The sequence below is a fragment of the Neodiprion virginianus genome, chromosome 3, assembly GCF_021901495.1.
Source record: "Neodiprion virginianus isolate iyNeoVirg1 chromosome 3, iyNeoVirg1.1, whole genome shotgun sequence".
Lineage (NCBI taxonomy): Eukaryota > Metazoa > Arthropoda > Insecta > Hymenoptera > Diprionidae > Neodiprion > Neodiprion virginianus.
In genome coordinates this window covers 4235801-4257066 of record NC_060879.1, presented here as the reverse complement: position 1 = coordinate 4257066, position 21266 = coordinate 4235801, and the positions used below count along the sequence as shown (strand labels likewise).

The 21266-nt window shown below is 38.6% G+C and overlaps 3 protein-coding genes across 11 annotated transcripts; 2 read left to right on the top strand and 1 right to left on the bottom strand.

The window, feature by feature from the left end:
* Positions 1-119: 119 nt before the first annotated feature.
* LOC124300677 (uncharacterized) lies at positions 120-12668 on the top strand. 6 transcript variants are annotated; one of them, XM_046754992.1, is made up of 8 exons: positions 1924-2090; positions 2162-2258; positions 9584-9778; positions 10374-10792; positions 11107-11418; positions 11491-11692; positions 11815-12027; positions 12122-12668. In XM_046754992.1, exons 1-8 carry the CDS (start codon positions 2074-2076, stop codon positions 12200-12202), a joined length of 1536 nt encoding a protein of 511 aa, XP_046610948.1. In that variant the 5' UTR covers positions 1924-2073; the 3' UTR covers positions 12203-12668. The 6 variants fall into 6 exon arrangements, with proteins under 6 accessions (XP_046610950.1, XP_046610948.1, XP_046610952.1 ...); XM_046754994.1 differs by lacking the exons at positions 1924-2090; positions 2162-2258 and adding an exon at positions 120-207; XM_046754996.1 differs by lacking the exons at positions 1924-2090; positions 2162-2258 and adding an exon at positions 4369-4494.
* An 835-nt stretch (positions 12669-13503) lies between these two features.
* LOC124300686 (ADP-ribosylation factor-like protein 3) lies at positions 13504-21009 on the bottom strand. 2 transcript variants are annotated; one of them, XM_046755012.1, is made up of 6 exons: positions 20695-21009; positions 17062-17317; positions 14707-14850; positions 14396-14527; positions 13964-14200; positions 13504-13861 (listed from the first exon to the last, which is right to left on the bottom strand). In XM_046755012.1, the coding sequence occupies exons 2-6, from the start codon at positions 17062-17064 to the stop codon at positions 13820-13822; spliced, it is 558 nt and encodes a 185-aa protein (XP_046610968.1). In that variant the 5' UTR covers positions 17065-17317; positions 20695-21009; the 3' UTR covers positions 13504-13819. The 2 variants fall into 2 exon arrangements, with proteins under 2 accessions (XP_046610968.1, XP_046610969.1); XM_046755013.1 differs by having other exon boundaries at positions 14707-14835; positions 20695-21008.
* On the top strand, positions 16721-20633 carry LOC124300683 (RCC1 domain-containing protein 1-like). 3 transcript variants are annotated; one of them, XM_046755008.1, is made up of 8 exons: positions 16721-17033; positions 17831-17906; positions 18384-18638; positions 18831-19024; positions 19369-19498; positions 19598-19724; positions 19973-20147; positions 20264-20633. In XM_046755008.1, the coding sequence occupies exons 3-8, from the start codon at positions 18388-18390 to the stop codon at positions 20431-20433; spliced, it is 1047 nt and encodes a 348-aa protein (XP_046610964.1). In that variant the 5' UTR covers positions 16721-17033; positions 17831-17906; positions 18384-18387; the 3' UTR covers positions 20434-20633. The 3 variants fall into 3 exon arrangements, with proteins under 3 accessions (XP_046610964.1, XP_046610962.1, XP_046610965.1); XM_046755006.1 differs by lacking the exon at positions 17831-17906 and having other exon boundaries at positions 16722-17033; positions 20264-20632; XM_046755009.1 differs by lacking the exon at positions 17831-17906 and having other exon boundaries at positions 16725-16875.
* Positions 21010-21266: the final 257 nt, after the last annotated feature.

Genomic DNA, 21266 nt, shown 5'->3' with positions numbered 1-21266 from the left:
CGTTGCTCGAGCCACATTTAATGTCAGTATCACCACGATACTCGTTTGTCTCGAGTGCATCCATATTCATAGAGTGCAACAGATGAGATATACCCAATAGAGGAGGTAACACAGTGTCCTGATCATCGGTTATTAAGGGTGATTAATTGCTGCTCGTTCGATCATTCGTTTTTGGAAATTGTGCCAGGAAACACCTGAAATTTCATGGTAAGTTGATCGTTGGGTTATCACCGAGCAAGTCGCGCCACACGTCGATCAGAGGCCAGACTGGATCTCAAGTCTCGCGATAATCTGGATGCACTGGCATTTGGTGCGTGAAAATTGTTCGTGGCTCATGCGTACCGGATGGCCAGCAATCACAGCGAGACGCTTTGCCTGGGTCCGGTCCAAAGTCCCCGCGTCCACCTGGAATGTGACATTTCTGCGAACGATGCAGAAGTGTCTTTCGCTCTTTGCGAGTGTGGTGACACGGTTTGTTTTCTCGTGGATCGTTTGTAAGCCCACGATCTGGAGGCTTGGATTCCTCGTTAAAATATACGATTATCTATTTGTTTGTCCTAAACCGTTAGACTACTATTACGGCACTGTGCATACCAAACTGGATTAGTATTCTTACCCAGTCCATTCATCAAGGGGCAAATACTTGGAGGGAATTAGAAATGACCTTAATAAAGTATGCGAGGCCTGCTCTACGAATTCTTGGTCAACGATCCAACTTGGAGGTGTTAAATACCAAGTTGGAAGGCAGAGTATCATTGTATTGAATAGTTCTTGGAAAAACAAACTTTTTATGTCAAAAATTTTTTTTGCTCGGCTTTAGTTAGCATTATTGCTGGTACTTGTTTGAATGTTATTGCAATTTTGGTAGTTTCCAAGTTGCAAAGTAAATTTTGTGTTGGTAGTTTCCACTTTAACGTACATGCCGCAAGACTTTTTTACCGTGTATGGTGCTTTTTGAGGGATGTAATAATATAAGTATAGTAGTAATAAAATACTTTTCCGTGTTTTAAATATCGCGCCGATACATTTTTAATTTTTCTCCCATCTCAAATAACGTGCAAAGTGTAACGGTTCTCTCTCACGATTACTCGCAGAGATTATTATTGTTTCACAGTCGACTGACGTTACGAGGTATAATGTCCTGCTTCGAGACGACTGGCAGATGCTAAACGGATGGTGCTTCACGCTTTGCAATGCCTTCACAAAGACACAGAGGCTGAGAGATAAGGATGTTACGGTTAAAGCGTGCCTGTGTCAGTCATTGATCAAAGTCCCATAGAGGATAGTCGATCATACGTACATTATTCAATCAGATTTCAAAGGATCGATGGCTCGAACGCTGTTCATATAGACTTCCCATCAATCCCACGCCGCGCAACGAACCCTCCATACATCCAGTGACATATCCCTTATATTCATGATTCTACCCAGCATTAAAAAACATTCCATTTGCGCGTATTGAGTAACGATTGGAAATCAATTTTCACAATATCCGTTCCAACAGTCAACAACCCGTCGCACGTTAATGGTCGAAAGAAATTGATGAGTCTTGATTACGTTATGGTTTCCACTTTTTAATTCTGTTTTTTTTTTTTTTTTCTCCCGAGGCAGCTGATTTTTATTTATACGAATACTGTTCCATCACTGCCGAGTCAGCGAAAGTGTCGACAGATTACATCTGCAATGCCGTATGCGCGATTGGAGTTGGAATGGATCGCAACGATTGACGGGCTCTCGTTACGCATACGTGATTACAAAACAACGATTGCAACCTTGTAAATATACGCTTCGGGTGATAAAGCTGTGCAAAAAACCGGATGCCTTAGTTAATTATCGCAATTCTACAGAAGCCGATCGATTATTACGAGTTCATAATTCAATGGACGTCAGTCGAACCGGTTTTTCCAATATCTCGATTGTTTTATCGCGTTTTTGTGCCAGGAGTCCTCATACGAATCCTAACCCAGTTTCGGTTATGAATAATTCGTTCCTGGCTGCTAGTAAAAGTAATATAATTGCTGATTGAAACTACGATTAAAATTACCGTGGCTAACCTCTTCAGACACGAGTGAAATGCACTCAACCGTCACGTAATGATTTATTAGGTTTCCAACCGAACAGAAGTCTGCTCGAATATCTTTACTTTTTTTTTTCATTTCAGTGTTTATGTCGGCAGAACGATTCTCGGGATGAGATTAATCGGTACTTTTCGTGACCAATGCATGATAATGATCTTGCAGAGTTCAATGATCCTGAGTGTGAGTAGGATGATTAATACGATTGTTTACCGCATGTGAGTAATACTATTGTTGAATTATCGAGTCGCACGTTATAATTAATGGCTTTGATCCATTCTTATTAGGGTTACAGGTTTAGAATGAAATTTCATCCGGACACATTCTGCATTTCGAGATACCCGTTATTCTGAAAATTCTCGTCGTGTGACAGAAGACAAAAACCGTCTTTTTGCAAACTGCGTTACAAAGGCAGCGTATATGAATCCCACAAAATTGTAAAAAAAAAAGGAAGTATATTGATGTGACTCGCTATAAAGATCTGCAGTTTCGTCATGTTTTTGCAACGAAAGCGGCGTATGTAGCTTGCCGATACATTAATCTGTGGAAATTTGATCATGTCAAAAACTATCTTTTTGGCAAAAGTAGCTGCAAAGACTCAAGAAGAAGATATATTATCATCAAATATCACAGTATTCTGGCAGTTATTCTTATCCGCTCAACTATTTTCAAAATGAATATCTTTGATTTAAAATATTATAGTGGATACCGAAGACAGTCATGAAGAAAATAGTCCAGTGACTGTTCCCAGCGGAATGACATTTGTCAAGTTATGTTCTTTTCAAATTGACGACTGCCCAATGCTCATCTGAGACTCAAGTCCCGATGGTCTCCTCACCTATTATACGAATCATGACGGAACTGACGAGTAATAAATGACGCTGCTACTGTCTGGGTACGCTGATAAAGTCATTTTGTACGCGACTCGAATTCGGTCCAATTAGTTTCCACTGCAAACTGATCAGTGAATTCCAGTAGCGTCAATGTATAGACACCGATATGCATACTTTAACCTGACTAGTGACACATTTTTATTCATTGATGATCCGCCCTCTTCATTTACGCAAACGCGAATTCTCGTGTAGGATACGATTATTGCTAGAAAGAGGACCGGGTAATGAGTAGACCTGACCATGAAATTACTCCTCATTTGCATTTCATAGCTACAATACCATCGAGGTCAAGGCAAATCCGACGAATGGATGTTTGGTTATGAATTTTACCTAGTCTAGTCTCACTGGTCGGTTTTTTAAACGGTAATAGATACGCAGATCCTATCTACAAGTGTCTTCTAATTCTAAGGTACCTTTTGAAACTCTTGATCATATCTCTTCAGAAGTTCGCGACGTGCTCCAGATCGGTCGAAAATTCTGACCTAACCACAGTTCCAGTCCCTTTGTCGAGAGAAGATTTAGCCTCATGCGACGTCTGATGAGCAGTCATTGTACCGTTAATCCCTTAACCAAGTAAATAACAGACGCTTAGCATTTATCAAACTATAAAAATTGATAAACAGTTTTAAATTGCTTTAAAGTTTTTAACATCGTTGAAAATTCCCCGTTCGTCACATTTGCTCAAATACGTCATTCACGCTACCAGTGAATGTAAGGAAATTGAAAGATCAACTTTACGTCGGTACGTGTTAATTTCAACGGAATATTTTTTAAACTTGCACAAATTACGCTAGACGTTACGCGTAATCGGTGTATAAATGGATCTTGATTCGGAATAAAGAAACGGTAAGCGAAGAGACAAAGAATGCGATACTACGGTACTATGTATAAAAAATTCCGGCGATCTTTCAATGGATTTCCTTCTCTCTCTCTCTCTGAAGTCGAAACTGCGAAATTATTTAAACAGTCTGAGAAATTCTTACAACTATATCAGAAGCACTTATGCCTTATATTTTGATATCCTTTATTTTCTACTAATGTTCTCTATTTTGTATTGTGGTAGAGTAGTATGAGTTATATGTTTAGTTCAAAGTTATTATACATTTTTTTTAAACGTTTATATCTCTTATGTATGTTTTTCTCATACATATCATCGAGAGTAAGTACCATTCATTGTACACCGGAGTTGTCCCTAGGGGGCTCACCACTCCAGGACATTCTTAAATAAACGCCTCTCTCTCTCTCTCTCTGTTTTTTCTCTCTGGCTAATTTCGCGCCGGTCACTGCGGGTACAAATTTACACATTCTTACTAAATAAGCGCGTGCCTTGCGTAGCTGGCCGCGATGGTCATCGAAGGCAGGTAGAGGCGGCGCAGAGTAGAGTGACCGTTCCCTAATTTTCATCGGGTCAGTGACTCGCCTAAGAAGCGAGTCCGAAACTCACGCCGTGAGAGAACCGACCGTCAGAGTCTCGGAGAGCTGGAACCTGGGCATCAGGTACATACCTACGGGGCCCAGGTAGGCTGGTAAGTACCGTTGCTCGAGCCACGTTCAATGTCAGTATCGCCACGGCGCTAGTCTCGTCTGCCTCGAGTGCATCGACAATCACAGTGCGAAACAGATGAGAAATACCCAATAGAGGAGGTAACACAGTGTCCTGATCATCGGTTATTAGGGGTGATTAATTGCTGCTCGTTCGATCATTCGTTTTTGGAAATTGTGCCAGGAAACACCTGAAATTTCATGGTAAGTTGATCGTTGGGTTATCACCGAGCAAGTCGCGCCACACGTCGATCAGAGGCCAGACTGGATCTCAAGTCTCGCGATAATCTGGATGCACTGACATTTGGTGCGTGAAAATTGTTCGTGGCTCATGTGTACCGGATGGCCAGCAATCACAGCGAGACGCTTTGCCTGGGTCCGGTCCAAAGTCCCCGCGTGCACCTGGAATGTGACATTTCTGCTAACGATGCAAAAGTGTCTTTCGCTCTTTGCGAGTGTGGTGACACGGTTTGTTTTTTCTTTCTCTTTGTCTCGTGGATCGTTTGTAAGCCCACGATCTGGAGGCTTGGATTCCTCGTTAAAATATACCATTTTCTATTTGCTTGTCCTAAACCGTTGGACTACTATTACGGCACTGTGAATACCAAACTGCATTCCTGCCCAGGCTATTCATCAAGGGGTTAGAATTGACTTTCATAAGGTATACCAGGTCTGGTCTACGAATCGTCGGTCGACGATCTAAGTTTGCGGTGTGAAATATCAAGTTGCAACATAGGATATCACAGTGATCGTTGGATAGACGGAATCGAAAAAGAATCAGTAAAACTCTCGAAAGTTTTCACTGTACTTTTAGTCTTCTTGTTGTTAACAGTTTGTTAACAGAGATTGTGAAGTAGAATTAACAATAAAATCAATTCGTTAGTGCACCTAAACTGCAAAGCTCTTCGAGAATTCATCGGCTCATTATTTGAACTGCAGATATGAAAGATTTTTCAAGTTCTCTGGTCTTGTGTACAGAATTGATAAATTTTAGCAGGAATAATTTGTAAATCTTTCTTCATCAACCGCGAACTCAAGCTTAAGATATTATACAAGGACGTGAAAATACCGGACTCTTTCAATATATTTCTCCTCTTTATTTTTCAAAATCGAATTGTAAATATGGTTAATAAATTAGTGTAACACTTGAAAAGATAACGTTACTTCTAGTCACCGTAAAAATTACATCGAGTTTCAACTGCAGATCTAGAAATCCGCGAAAGCTATTAATTTACGTCGTGTATCGAAGTCAATTCAGAACAGGGGCATGAATGATAGTCTTCTAATCATCGATAAAAATTCATTGATGCTCGCGCAGCTAAAATTTTTCACTGTGTACAAATGACCGTTGTATTGGGTGGTTAAAAAATTATTATAATCTGATTTGTAAATTATTGAAGGAGGAAAAAAACTTGATATCTCGAATCGCTGTAACGTTACCAAAAAGTCTTTCGAATAATATTTACGAACTTTGTTCAGCAATATTTAAAGTAAAAACGTGAATGATAAATTAAATAACCTGAAGCGGTGAAAAAAATAATATAAATATGTTTCGCAAAAGACAAAGCAACGGTTTCAATAACCGCACTCGGACAAATGTTTGTACAAGTTTGTTTCGAGCAAATAAATTTTATTTGAACACTGCTTGTTGAATAATTCATTTAGCATAACCAAACACAAGTTATGTGATACGATAAAATTTTGTTTTACCGCTACAATAAAAACTGTCTATAGAACGATTTCAACTTGAATGCAAGTAATTAATTATTTTTCTCCCCGCAAGGTGTATTTTTTGATGACACACAATTGTTCGAATATCGCATAACCTACTCCTGGAGCCGTGGTAAAAAAATTCCGACAAACGATAAGGAAATTTTCTTTGTGCACTATATTTTTAACGAACTCATACATACAGGAAACTGGTTATTGAACGACGTTACTTTTCAGAAATACTAGTATTTGCTATCTGCTAACACAAGGGTGCACTTACCCATAATGCATTTGTGATAACCTCTGCGCAAACGCAAGCCAATCGTCCTCGTTATACTCGAATTTACAAATGAGAGAAATACAATTTTCACATTTTTCAGTTCCTAAAGTTTTCATTTTCGCACACCGACAACTATTCACGTCATGGAAGTTTGTTAGAATCCACTTGGTAGATAAATCTATAGAACACAAATAAATAATATATCATTCTCGTCAATAATTTGTCTCGTTTTTGTTTTATAAAAAATTATCCTAGGATTACGAATTATTATCTAACTAAAAGAAAAACTGAACAATTGGCGAACGTTCAACCATCGAATCAATTAGCGTTATTTTTCAAGACTCGGAGTGGACGAGGAACAACCGTTAGATGTATCGAAAATACGTTCGTGCGTCGTATATATTCGATTGGCAAGTACGCAAGAAAGATATTTCGCACACTTTTCTTACGGCTCGTATCTACGAACATTAGCAAAGTTTGCTTTTGGCAATAATTTTCTAACGAAACTATTTTGACCGCCATGGATCTTTCAATACAATTATTCTCCCGTCCGTTTCTCTCTTTCTCTCTCTCTCTCTCTCTCCATCTCACACGTGGCCCCATTTATTTCAACACTGTTATTTCAGAAGATGATTAGAACTTCGTAGGTATGAATTACACAACGTGCATCGAGAACTTGTTTCGAAAATTACGCGTTCGACAGGGCAATCAAGATTAGCGTATGCAGGCTTAATAAGTACCGCGGAGTTGTTCGATTATGTACAATTTCGAGTTGAATAGGCACCTACAGATAGTCGGATAAATTTTAAAAGGTCGTCCTTCGAAACTTTATCGGAATATATTATACACCGACATAATCGTCAGCACGCATATCGACACGTACCCGATGAATTTGGTGCGCATTAAATTCGCCATTGGTAGAGAACCGTTACATTCGCGTCTAACAATGCATGCACGTCTCCAAGGCCCACACGATCACTTCCCATTAACTTTTTTTCCAACTGCAACAATATCGCAAAACAAATTGATCCGTGCCAATCACACTCCAAGCCACACAAGACATAAAATTATGTGAAAACAATTTTTTTTATCTCGATTACAGCGCCGATTCAATTATTTTTCTTAATAAATCCCCAGGGTATGGATGTCGTTTAGAATTATGTGAATACGACTCATCTCACCTGTACAAGCATCGTGTAACAGATTGCCTGTCGCGTCGATGCACATTCATCTTAATTTCTTTTTACTACAACTTTTTTTTCGCGGATCCCCTCCGAGTAAAAAAAAAGTTCGTTAATTTTTACCAAAAAATTTTTGCCAATTATTTACGTTTAAGATGAAAGTGACGGGCGCGTAGCGGAATTTTTTCTTTCAGGATTTAAGCCTCGATTCTGTGTCACCTTTTATTATGATTCTGGACAGTTTGCTGGATTTTAGAATTTTTTATTAATTGACTTTTGCTCCATTTCGTACGAAACAAAATTTTGAAGAAATCGTTTTCAAGTAAACAAAAGTTTTTCTTTCGGAGAATCATCCAAGAATGTAAAAAATTTCCAACTCTTCTTCCTAATGCGATTCGATATTCGTTTTGAAAATTTCTTGAATTAATCGACAATTTTGAAACTAGCAAAAAATGTCAGTTTGTATTGTAAAATTCATAAAATTCGTAACCTGTTTCGTATATTCACTAAAGAAACAAAAATAATCCTGATTTCGATCCGTTGGTTTTTTAACAATCGTCATAAAAATTCATTTATCAGTCATCCCGCCTTTTTTTTTTTTTGTTTTGTTTTTTTCTTGAGTGCGGACAAGCCGCGCGGGATCGAGTTGCGCGGGTCAGTGTACAGTCTCGATTTGAATGACCAGCAATCTTCGACCGAACGTTTCAGGCCCGCGAAGTGCCAGAGAGAAGACAATGTAAGCACTGTGATGTTGGGAGTAGAAAATAGGCATGCACGATACGCGTTATACCAAATCGGTCGTTGTGGGCTAACGGTGATATTGTAATAAAATAATGATGGTAGGATAAAATTTCTACAAACCAAAAGGTCAGAAAAAGGAAAACAAACACGTCGGTGGATATTAAACACGATAGCGCTAAACGAACGGGTTAAGATCAAAGTCCAATTTTGGCCATTCTGTACTTGGGAGGTTCCGGAATTTTGACCTTTCGCGTCGTTACTTATAAATTTGGATTCGTAGATTTTCGACAAAGGCACGAGTCTGAGATTAGAAAAGTCCGCTTTTCGACTGTTCGGTATTTTCGCAAATCGACATTTTGCCTTTTTGCCAATACAAGAAAAAAAAAAAATAAATAAATAATAATTCGGTATTAATAAATGAATTTATCTATACACTTTTGCGTTCTCAATTTTTACTTTTCTACAAGTTTTCGTATCTATGGTGTTTCTGAGTCTTTAACCGTCGCTAGTTTGACTTTCGTTATTTCATCCCGTCGATTTTCTTGGTCATTCGTATTTTTATACCCCACCCGAGCTGAACTTTATAATGACTAAAAAATTCGGATATGACTAAGAAGATACCGTTGCTTCATATTGACGCATGAAACGTATATTCTCGGGGGAAAAAAACGTCATCTATCTTTCTCTTTCTCTCTCTCTCTTCTCTCCTTTTCCTTTAACTCGACTTTCAGGTCCGGGAATTTGATATCCGCTTAACCGCCGCACAATAACGCGCCGATCTTGAGTCGGCGCTAATTCCTGACCTTAGCCTAACCTGACTTCGTCAGCGCAGTTCCATCGAAATTATACTGCATTAATTAGCCGTCCGTCAGAACAAACCTAGCAGCTCGTTAGTCGTGGTTCGTAAGCGGCTCTGTCGTCACTTGGAGTCCCGCTATCGCGTATAACAACGGTAAAAATTCGAATCGCTCAACGACTTCCTGAGACACGAGAAGCACCAGCAGCGAGCGGTTCCGACACGTCGATTTCGGGCCTCTAAAAAACCACAAACCGCTCTTTTTGACTTCAAATTAGGTATCGGAATTCGCGTATCGAACTCGACTCGAGATTCCGCCGAGCCTTTCGACCCAGACGAGTCTGTGACCTCGGTTTTTGTTTCAGTTTTACACCATGCGGATCACCAGGATAGCGATATTCTTCCTCTGCGCAGGACTCGTATCCTGCGAAGAAGATACCGAAGGCGATGCTGCGGCCGCATTGGTCGAAGCTGCTCGGGCTCTTTTTAACGACAAGGAAACTGTCGGAGGACTTCAAGGCATGGCAAGTGCTTTCATGCAATCCGGTGCCGGAAAGCAGGTGAGGATTCACACCGAAATCGTCGCCAAATTAGACGCTTTTTAGTCACGATCTCGGTAACGGGAATTTTCGCCGCTAAAGTTACGGCTGTGTTATATATGCCGTTTACAACACTGTTCAGATTCCAATGAATTCTGTAAACACGTTTGATATCCATGAACTTCTATTCGCGTCATTCGAAGTTTAGTTGAACCTGTAAAATCTCACGGGACTTGATAAAATGCTAATGGCGTCAAACAATAACACAAGTTAAACTCGTAAAATAAGCATTGTATTGCAGAGTTTAATGTTCAAAAATTTGGAAATTAACGTTCAATGAGAAAAGTTCTCTCAAACTGATTACACACTTTGGTGATCTGTGCTACTCCTGTATGTGGAAAAAATTATCTTGAAGTCATGCTCATAAGATAGTAAAAAATATTGGATTTCAATAACGAACGCAATAGGTCACTTGCAGAAATCATTTCGAGTTGGGGCACTTTCGGCGTGCTTACTCGTCTATAGCCTATTTTTCATTCGATAAACTTAATGAAACTTCATATGTATATGTATACAAGACAGTTGATTGTTCACCACAAATCTTGTAAATTTTAAGGTGAACGAGATGCTGGCAGGTGGAAACGGAAACGGAGCCGGTCAAATTTTGTCCGGTATCGGAAGTCTTCTAGCCGGTGCCGGTGGCCAGGGTGGAGGTAATCCATTGGTCAACAGCGTGCTCGAGAGTTTCATGCAAAGTGGTAAAGGAGCATCGAGGAGCAGACGAGAATCCGAAAGCGAGGGAAACGGGGGCTTCGACTTTGAGACCATGGTCAACATAGCCAGCATGTTCATGGGAGACAATCCCGGCGCCAACGCCGAGGGTATCATGGGATTCCTACCCATGCTGCTCCAGAACTTTGGAGGCGATGGTTCCGCCGGAGGCAGCAGCGGTGTCAAGAAGCACGACCATTCCGGACACTCCTGGTTCCTGCCTCCGATCTTAGAGAACGCTCACATCATGTGGGAACACTTTAGGTGTGGCTCGACTCCGAGGGGACAACCACTCCTGAAGTCAGGTGTACACCCTGTGAGAAAAAGTCGTGTAAAGTCATCCAGAGTAACTTCCGTCAAATCATGAAGTCGCTTCAAGTCAGTTGAAATCGCTCAGAGTCTTGTGAAGTTACGTGAAGTCACCTGAAGTCATGGTGGATGTTAAAGCATCGAAATCGTCAAGGCAGATGTACACCGATCTTCAGGAGTGGTGGTCATCCGCTCGCTTGACTGTCTCTGTTCAGTGTTAATGGTGAAATTTTCTTAATTTCAAAAATCTGATAACCTACCTCTTTCAGTAACTCGGAGCTTGGACAAACTCTGTGGAAAAACAGCGGGCTGGCTAATATCGTTGGTACAATGACCAACCAGGACGGTAGTCTGCAGTACGAGAAAATATTCCAGAGCTTCGAGAATCCAAGTCTTCGACGTCGGTGGGTCAGGAGCTTGACGAACTACGTTGCTGATTGGATTTCCCACGTTTCAGACCCCGCCACGCGACAGCGGTATCTCACGACCGTTCAGTACGTTGGAAACGGGTTCCTAAAGTCCCAAGGATACCCAAAGTCCGCTATGTTCGATCCTGCCAAGCCAGCGGAGAGTCTGTCCAGGTTGGTATTGCAAACAGAATTTGACTTGGCACAAGCTTATTACGTTCTCTGAAATTCGATGCTTCCTTTCAGGCTTACCGACGCGACGGCCAAACGGTTCCTCAACATGAAGATAGACAGTCAAAAGTACGTCAGGCCGGCTTTGGCCTACGTTCAGGAACTGACCAGTCTGGCTTCGCAGAAGGGATTCATCGTCTCTCACATAAACGCCAACGAGCTCAGCAACAAGCTCAGTAACACCATGAACAACGATTTCATCGAGCCCTTGCTAAAGGTGAGCTTGTTTATGATCTCTCATTAAGAACGACAAGCTCGATTTTCTTGCTACTGTAATCACTGCCTCCACATACCCGCCACTTGGTCGAGATACTACTTAGCAAAATTTTACTTCCTCAGGTATACCGAGCCTACAAGTGGGGCACGAAAAGACCAGAGTGTGCAGCCCACATTCTCTGCGTCATCAACGAAAAGGACAAGGAACCGTCACCGACGCTTCGTCAAGGACTAACAAGGTTCGCGAGTTACCCGGCCGCTTGGTTCCTCAGCAACAGAATAGGCCAAAATTTCTGGACTCTTTACGCGGCGGTCAGCGAAAGCGAACGTTGCTTTGTAAGTTGGGGAAACTGATTGGTTCCAATGGTTATCGACATTAATTTCGAATTGACGGTGTGAGTTGATTCCGGGATTCTTTGTTCATTTTCAGGCCAAGCACCCGGTCGACTGCAGCGATTTTCACGAAGAAGAAGTCAGGGTGACAACCGAGGCGATACACAGTGAACTTTAATTAAGCACGAGCTTGTATGTTTTTACGAATCACGAGTTTTCTGGTGATAAAAGACTTTGACAGTGTCATTATCGATGATTCATATAAGACGTACGTCCGTTTGTTCGTTCGCCTATTAACTTATCATCTTCGTATCAGGAGTCTTGATGCTCGGCCGTACTTAAGCTGCGGGTTGAACAGCATGAACGAAATCCGCGATATGAAAAACGTCGCGTATACGATGTTGTAGTATTATGTTGATAAATTAACGATCAGAGGCATTTCTTTCTGTTTCTTTTGTTTTTATGTATACTTTTAAGAATTTTTAATTCTATCGTTATCATTATTATTATATATGTACGTATGTTTTCTCTACATATAGCGCATTATTATCACTAATTTGATATAGTTTATATCAATCTCTACCATCTTGTATTGTATATTTAACTATTTAAGTTGTGCAATATAACGATCAATAGGTGCTCTATATAGTATTTTCTTTATCGGATCGGCGCGATTTCGCCAATCATTTTTGTCGTTAAAATTCGTTATTATATATAATATATTAGGGTGTTTCAAAATAAAAAAAATTCCGTTTTTCCAACGGGCCACACCTGAAATAGTTAGTTTAGGTAGAAACAAAAATTCTGGCGAAAGGTGAGCATTGTCGGTTGAGTGGAAGATCGGGCACATTTGATTTTTAATCTTTTTTTCCTTTTTATCGAATTTATGATGGTTAATTGTTAGTAAACATTTTTTTGGTGTTCACAGCTGTCAGCGGATCAGTTTGTGTCTTAAATAAGATGCTTCTGCAACTCTTTAGTTGATATTTAATATTTTAATTTAACTATTTCAGGTGTGGCCTGGTGGAAAATCGAATTTTTTTTTATTTTGAAACACCCTAGTAATATATATATATATATATATATATATATATATATATATATATAAATGTATAGATAGATAATTCATAGTTATTGTTGCTTTTTTCACGTATAAAAACTTTTCACCTTTCCATTTTTTCAAAATTTTATGTAAATCATTCTACATGCATACTTCACTATTCGCCTTATTAAAAAAAAAAGAAAAGAAACGGCTTCGTTCAAAAAGGCACATTTCACGAGGCACGATGTTACAAATAATTTTCAATATATATCGATAGAAAATCCGTGAACCAGTCTCAGCAAAACATATTTTTAATATTGTTCACATATCAGTCTAATATATTGAATGGACGATTTTTCAAAATACAAATTACAGCGAAACCGGTTGCATTTTTTTAAAAACATTGTAAGTAAATCAAATGACTAGAATCGTTTTTGTTTCTTTGGTAAGTTGATAGTTGGATTCAGTGTTCAGATAACCCTTACTCTAATTCACTTTTGACTTTGTCTCTTTTCCAATCTCGATCTTTCGGATTTGAGTGTAACCACGTACGTGTAAATATATTAAACAAAGTCCCGACATAAATGTAACGCAAAAAAAAAAAAAAACCATAAATCTTGTTCAATAAGAAAAACAAAAAGTTGCTCTCGATATGTAAGTTTCCTTTTTGATTTTCTATGCTTCCTTTTTTCCCGGTCCTAATTCGCATCGCATACTTCAACGGTGTCTTCCAAGCTTCTAACCCAACGGTAACTATTTTTTCTTGATGCTTTTACAGGCCCATTCCAAACCATCCTGCAATAAGAAAACCGTCGTCCCATCCATTTGTTGCGATTGCAAAAATTTCAAACGAAGCATCCTAACAAATTTCGGGCCAATATTGGAGTTGTGGCTCACCTTGACCCCCTTCCCTTCCGTCGCGATGCATGATTGTATCTGCCAGTCACGATCCTTGATGTTGTGGAGTCCAAGTCCTTCGGCGATCTCAGCTGCAGTTACGGCCTGGGCAAGGTCTTGTTTGTTGGCATAGACGAGAAGAGGAACGTTGCGAAGCTTGTCCTCCATCAGAAGCTCGGCCAATTCCCTCCCCGTCTCCTCCAGTCGCTTGATATCTGCGCTGTCCACGACGTAAATCTGCGGTGTCAAGAAGTTGGTTCAACGAGTTGGACAATACAACTGAGATAGTCATCTTTAGGGGTCAACTAACAAGTTGAATCTACTAGTCACGGTTTTGGTTATTGTAAGAACGATCCGGACCCACGATATGATCGAAAATAAATCTATAGTCTGTCAAAAAACGCGACTTCCATCAGTTGAAAAAACACTGACCAGCACGTCCGTGTTCTCGAAGTAGTTTCTCCAGTACGGCCTTATCTTCTTTGCACCGCCGATGTCCCAGACGTTTAGCTTGAACCCTTCGCTCTGTACGCTTTTTATGTTGAAGCCTTGGGTTGGCGTTACCTTAGGATCAGTAAAAGCAGTGACGGACTAAAATTTCCGAGACGGAGAAGCTTTCCGAACTTTTTGTTCAAGCTTGTGCGGCGGATGGGAACGTTTAAAAATCGAAGCACAGCAACCGACTGAGACATTTTCGTCTCGCTGTGGATTCGGATGGCTTTGGGGATCAAAACGACGTTTACCTGCGTGATATCTTCACTGGCCAACGATTTCAGGAGCGTTGTTTTCCCCGCGTTGTCAAGACCTAGTAAAAGTAGCCTCAACTCTCTGTCCGGATTCGATCGCAGCTTACGCAGGATGGACAGCAGCCCCTGAAATGTGGTCAACTAAGCAAAGAATAGAGTTAACTTTGAGAGAAAATTACGGTAAGTGGATAAGATTTGAAAGAAAATCGCGAATTTCTGCTTCGTATTTTTTATTCATTTCTTTTTTTGTTTTTATTTTTTTTTTTCAAGAAAAATCAACAGCCTCACTCATCGCTCGGATGACGGACTGACGGTTTAACTCCGATTATTGACGATTTATCATGGCTTGGTCAAAGTTGGGAAAAAAAAAAAAAAAAATGTAGAGACGAATCATGACCGATTTTACTTTATAATTTTCATGCATAATATGTATGATTGATGAGGGCCGATAAGAAAGAGGAGAATCGAAACGAGCGAACCCAAACCATGAAATATGCAGTGGAGAGAATTAATTGAATCCCCGGTCGTAGCTGAATTGTGAACAAGACGTTGCTGACAAAAGATCAATAAAACCTCATTAATTCTTTCGTGATTAATTCCAACCGAGTCGTGTGCACGCATTTATTGTGCGCTCTAACATCATCACTTCTCATATAGTTTTATTTTTAAAAATATACACTTCATCAAGAAAATATCCAACGCAGTGAAAGAAATCAATTTTCGAGATGTTGTAAAATATTTTACAAACGTCACTTTCTACCCCGTTTCCACGATCAGTCCCGTTTTTACTTATCGTACAAATACGTATAATTTTCTTTACCTTTTATCAGAATCACAAGACTTGGGTGATTTTAAAATATGTACCAGATAATTGGCAAAAGTGTTCTACGTAATCAAACAAATGGAACCGTTTGATTTGGAGTTTGAGATTTATTTCCGAGCTATCTTGGTAAGTTAACGTTGATTTGATCAGCTTAAAACAGGACTAAGGTATTAGCTTAATTGAATACGCGTGTCCTGCCTTTCTCTCAAGTATCACTATTATTGAAAAGATTTGTAAAAAGAAAATCAAGTCCTGTATTTTTTGCACCCAATTCTACGACAGTTACTTGAAATCGTTATTCCTCATCTTCGTCAAGTTTGAAAATAGCGAGGTTTGAATTATTCTGATTCAACTGAGATACGGATTTAATGACATTATACAAATTTCGAATAATCCTTTAAATTTTCGACACAATTTTAAGGTTGAACTAAAAGTAATTCTTCACATTTTATTATTAATAAATATACTGTAGATCTCTCATTTTCAAACATATTTTCTAAATATTGAATTACTATTTTCCCAAGAAAAAATTTCTAATAAAGTCATAACGGAGGTCTCGGTAAATCGTTACAGAAGACAGTCGGTGAGATATAAAAACATGACAAAAATTTACCGAAGGAGATAATTTGCTTGATTAGAAAAATACGCTGTATCGAAAGGTTGGACGAAAAAAATAATGAATAATTAACGAAAGTGAGGGGGAACATTTTTTTTTCATGTTCTACGACGCAGATTATATAATTATATAACGACAATGATAAAACAACGATAAAAAATGGTTTGTATGTCTTGCAATTTTAAAAATTTATTCCTGGTTTTTTTCAATATCAAACGAAACGTACGAATAAAAAATTCATTATGTATGTTATAAATTCAATGAAATATGTCAAAAAATTTTTTTCTAAATTTAACTACGAATAAAATATTTCGTTGTTTCTTGTGCAGAGTACAAATTAATAATAAATTGTAAAAATGTACATAGTATATATTTTTAAAATCGCGTCTAAAATATAACGTTCAAATATATGCGGAGGGAAAGGTAAAGAGGAATAAATAAGAGATGATAAAAAAAAAAACAAAATTACGTAGAATTGCATTTATTAAACATAACATGAGAACCACTTATGGACATGTATATGTACAAAGTATTTAGAACACGTGTGCAGGAATCGATAAGAGTAGAAGTGTTTTTTGACACAGGGTATATACGATTAGCAGCTGTCGGTTAGCAGTTGAAACTTGAATAACTGTGCGTCAAGCCGCCATTTGTAAACACAAGCATAAAATGCGCCTATCGCGGTGAAGTGAGATATTAAAATAACGTGAGAGAAGAGATCGGAGAGGTGGGTGAAGGAAGACGACAGGTTATGTCAAACGATAGAGTAGTCATGGAGTGATACGAAAGAAAATAAATTAAATAAATAAAAAAATTAAAAATCATAACCACAAAAAGCTGAGAGTCGTTGCGTGTTTTATTCTCTCTACTAAATACGTGTGCGTGGTGAGTACGGCTTCAGATTCGACGTTACCATTTCTCCGAAGTTTCGCTCTCAGTTAAGTCAATACTCGTAATAAAAACAATCTGCGATATGTGCTCCGAACGCGGCTTCTTTTTACGCTCGTGTGCTTCTTACATGCGCTGCGTAGACGCCGAGTGAACCTTCTGTTGTTTTTGACCCGTATCATTGGTAACCGGGACACGCCGCGCCATCTGTCGGTATTGGCACGAACTAGCTGACCCTCATTTCTGAGGCCACGCGTTCCCATCGATTACACGAATTCCGTCTAGACTTAATCCAATCGAATATACAAGGGACACGACTAGTGTGACAGCCTAAAAAAGAAGGCGATTTTTGGGAATTAAGAAAAAAACAAAAAAATACTGCATTAATTATTTTAAAATTTTAAGGGTATATTTATACATATCTTAAGAATACGCAGTAAAATTTTTTAAGAAAAAAATTAATTATTTTTGAGTTACACGCCATCTCCGACGGCGCTGAAAAAAAAAAGGTCCTCCGCTGCTGTAGTGGATTCCGGCCTGCTCCGTGGATGGAACCTAAAAAAAAAAATATTCTTGTTGAACCAGAAGATATTGTCCGTACAATGACCTACGGTCGATAAAAAAAATCAAAAATTGACAAGATGGCGGCGTTTTTGAAAAAAAAGTTGAATTTTACCCAAAATTTTGGTCGTTTTTGGCCTGCCAAAATTCGATTTTTGATCAGATCAAAAAACTGGTAGGTCATTGTACGGACAATATCTTCTAGTTTAACAAGAATTTTTTTTTTTTTTTAGGTTTCATCCACGGAGAAGGCCGGAATCACTGCAGCAGTGGAGGACCTTTTTTTTTCAGCGCCGTCGGAGATCGCGTGTAACTCGAAAAATATTTAATTTTTTTCTTCAAAAATCTTACTGTGTATTCTTAAAATATGTATAAATATACCCTTGAAATTTTAAAATAATTGATAAATTCTTCAGATATACAGCACATGTAAACAGTCGAAATTTGTATTCTTGCGTGAAACAAAAATAGCATTTTTTGCTAATCTATCATGAAAATTCGAATGCCAATTTATACTCAAATTTAACTCATGCCAAAAAAAATTTCTCACTCTGTTGCTTTTGTTTTTCCGCCGCATTGGGAATATTAAATTTTGACAGTCAAAATTATTTTACCATGAGGAATTTTTAGGGTTTAAATATTTAAAACCCACTAAATGTTTCATCAATTTATATGTTAATAAAAATTTGGTTCATGCAGAGTTTAATTTAATTAACTTTTTCTGTAGAATTTGAGAATTGTATAGCAAGATAATAAACATTAAACGCCTAATTCTTGTTTTTTCAGCACAATGAAGATATATTACACTGGTTTAAACAACAGCGAATTATTTTGCGACGAAGAGGGGAGCGTGAAACAAGTTATTGATAAATTTACAATCGTACCCTTTACGGGAATCGACGATTTGGAAATAGGATGGAATTACATTCTTTTATGGCGGGATAAGGAACTTTTCATTTCTGGTAAAATAAATCTCAATGAGTCGACTGAAGTCACTGACAAGATTCCGGTCTTACTCAAACTACCGGAAGAAATGGAAGGGTCAGTAGTGTAGAATAAAAGGCATAAAAAAAAAACTTATTGATCAATGAGAATAACGACTCGCACGAGTTTGGAAAGGAAAAATATTGCAGATTATAAATTTTTCAAACGTAAAGCGAAGCGAAAAATTCAGCTGCTTTACCGAATTTGTTCATTTCTGGCAATTCAACTGAGAAAAGTTTCATATTGCAGATGCGTACAAGCAATTCCTGGCAAGGAAACGATTACAATTTTATCCGTGAAGCACGAAATTTGGCAGTACAAAGTATTCGACAAAATGTGGAAACAGGTTTCAAATTTCATTCAAGCGGCTGACGATAATTCGGATCAAGAATATACGGTGAAAATCTTTCAAGGCGGCTGCACCGTAGCCTTGACAAATTTCGGTAATTCAAATGAGAAATATTTACTTACTAATTTTTTATGTTTGCATATTATGAGGACTACATTCACCGTTCTAGACGAATACTTCTCATTTTTCATTTATGCTTAGAAATACGCCAATGACTGTATACTTGTTGTCATTATTGTTATTAATACTGTCATTATCATTCAAAATCTGTATTAACATTTTTTTGTTGTGTTTATGTTGTTTTTTCAAACCTAATAGGAGAATTCAAAATGTATTGAAAATCTTTTCCTAATGTAGCAATCATCCCCCTCGGAAACACAACATTCCCAAAAACTTCTATAAATGATTTCCCATTCGATAATTGTATAAATTTTTCAGGAAGAGTTTACAATATTCCAATATTGGTAGACATGCCAAAGCGGGTGAAATTCACAGACGTTGCTTGCGGCTTCGATCACACGATTATATTGGCTGAGAACGGAGAGGTTTATTCAATGGGTATGGGAAGGTTAGTACATGAAATGACTATTAAACCATTTATCGTGTAAAATTATACTTCTGAAAAAATAATATTTATCCGACCAAACGTTGAATTTCTATATTTTAGCCGTGGTCAATTGGGGCACGGTGACCTTGAAGACTGTGATAATCCAACGATAATAGAGGCACTGGCTGGTCTGAAGGTGGTTCAGATCTCCGCTGCGGGTTGGCATAGCGCAGTGGTCACAGATCAGGTATTTATTCGAAAGTCATTTTACAAGCCGAACGAAATTTCATAAAACAACAATTGCGGTGTGAAATTTGAAAGATGAGAAAAATGTTTTCGAAAAGAATAAATTTGGTGAAATGAGCCACACGAATGTAATGATTGCGTCATATGATTGTTTGGAAGAATATTTTTGAACGGAACAGTGTTTTTTTTTTTAATGATTTTTTGTCAAACTTCAGTATTTTTTATATTTGCTACGATTATTTTACACAGGGCGATTTATACACGTGGGGTTGGAACACAGAGGGTCAAATGGGAATTTCAGATGAAGGCACGAAGGTTTATGCAACCCCAAAACCGGTCGACTTTATGGATACCGATGGCCGCGCTTTTGACGCGTCGGTAAAAAAGGCACAATGCGGGAATGCGTTCACCATTTGCATGATGGGTGAGAAAATCATTTTATCAACAAAAATTGACGCTACTTTACCTAATACCATTTTCGGAAATTAAAAGAGATGAGAACTTTAACGCTTCCGTTTATAAAAATAATGAATTATTTAGATGATAACTCGATGTGGGGATGTGGATCGAATAAATATGGGCAGCTGGGTATGTCCAGAGACGCGTTGACGAATTCGAGGACATTTTTGAAACTAAATACTGCAATTGATGAGAAGGAGATCAAGAATTTCAAATGTCGGGAGTGGGGTGCCATCATCATCACAGATTAATAGACTAAGGATTCAGTTTAAAACATGTTTGTAAATGTAGCTTATATTTATCGGTTACAAAATAAAAAAAGTTTGTAAAAAAATCCACGATTCAATTACTGGTAAGCATAACCCACCATAATATGCTTTAACCAATTCATTAGACTACTTTATCATTGCAAACTTCACGAGAATGAAAAATGCGCAGAGTCAAATATACCGCTTGAAATTTGCAGCCCAGTCATATTGCATAAAAAATTTGACAATAAGATATTTTCTTACCTCCTCGTAAGCTTCGTTGCATCATCATACTGCATTCAACACAGTTTCAATTCACCATTTCACTTATTGCATTCTATTGAATGTTCTTCCGACATTCACTTCAAAAGATTGCACACGAGTTTTCCACTGAGCTAAATAAAACTTTGTCATTTCACTGGCAAAAATAAACGAAACACAGTGTTCGACGCACTTTTCTGCATTCAACATCTCGGCCTCGTATGAAAAACTACGAATCTTACTTCGGTAGAAATGCACACAGAAATTCACTGACACGTGCAGCTCAAGCAAGATTAAAATTGCACAGCGTTCGACCGCGTACCGACACGCACGATCGCCATCCGTGAACTGACGCGCGAGGTGTTGCGCTCGAGACGACACGGTGTAAAACGACGCGTAACGACGCATGCGCGAAATTCAGCGTGCTGCGGGACCGGTTGTTGCGGGTTGCAGGCGCTCGCTGCGTCAGGCGTAGAATTAAAATTCGTAAAATGATGTTGAAATCGATTGGCTGCGATAACGAACGCATTTGAATCACGTTTTTGAAAGTTTTTGGTCTTTATCACTGACGAATT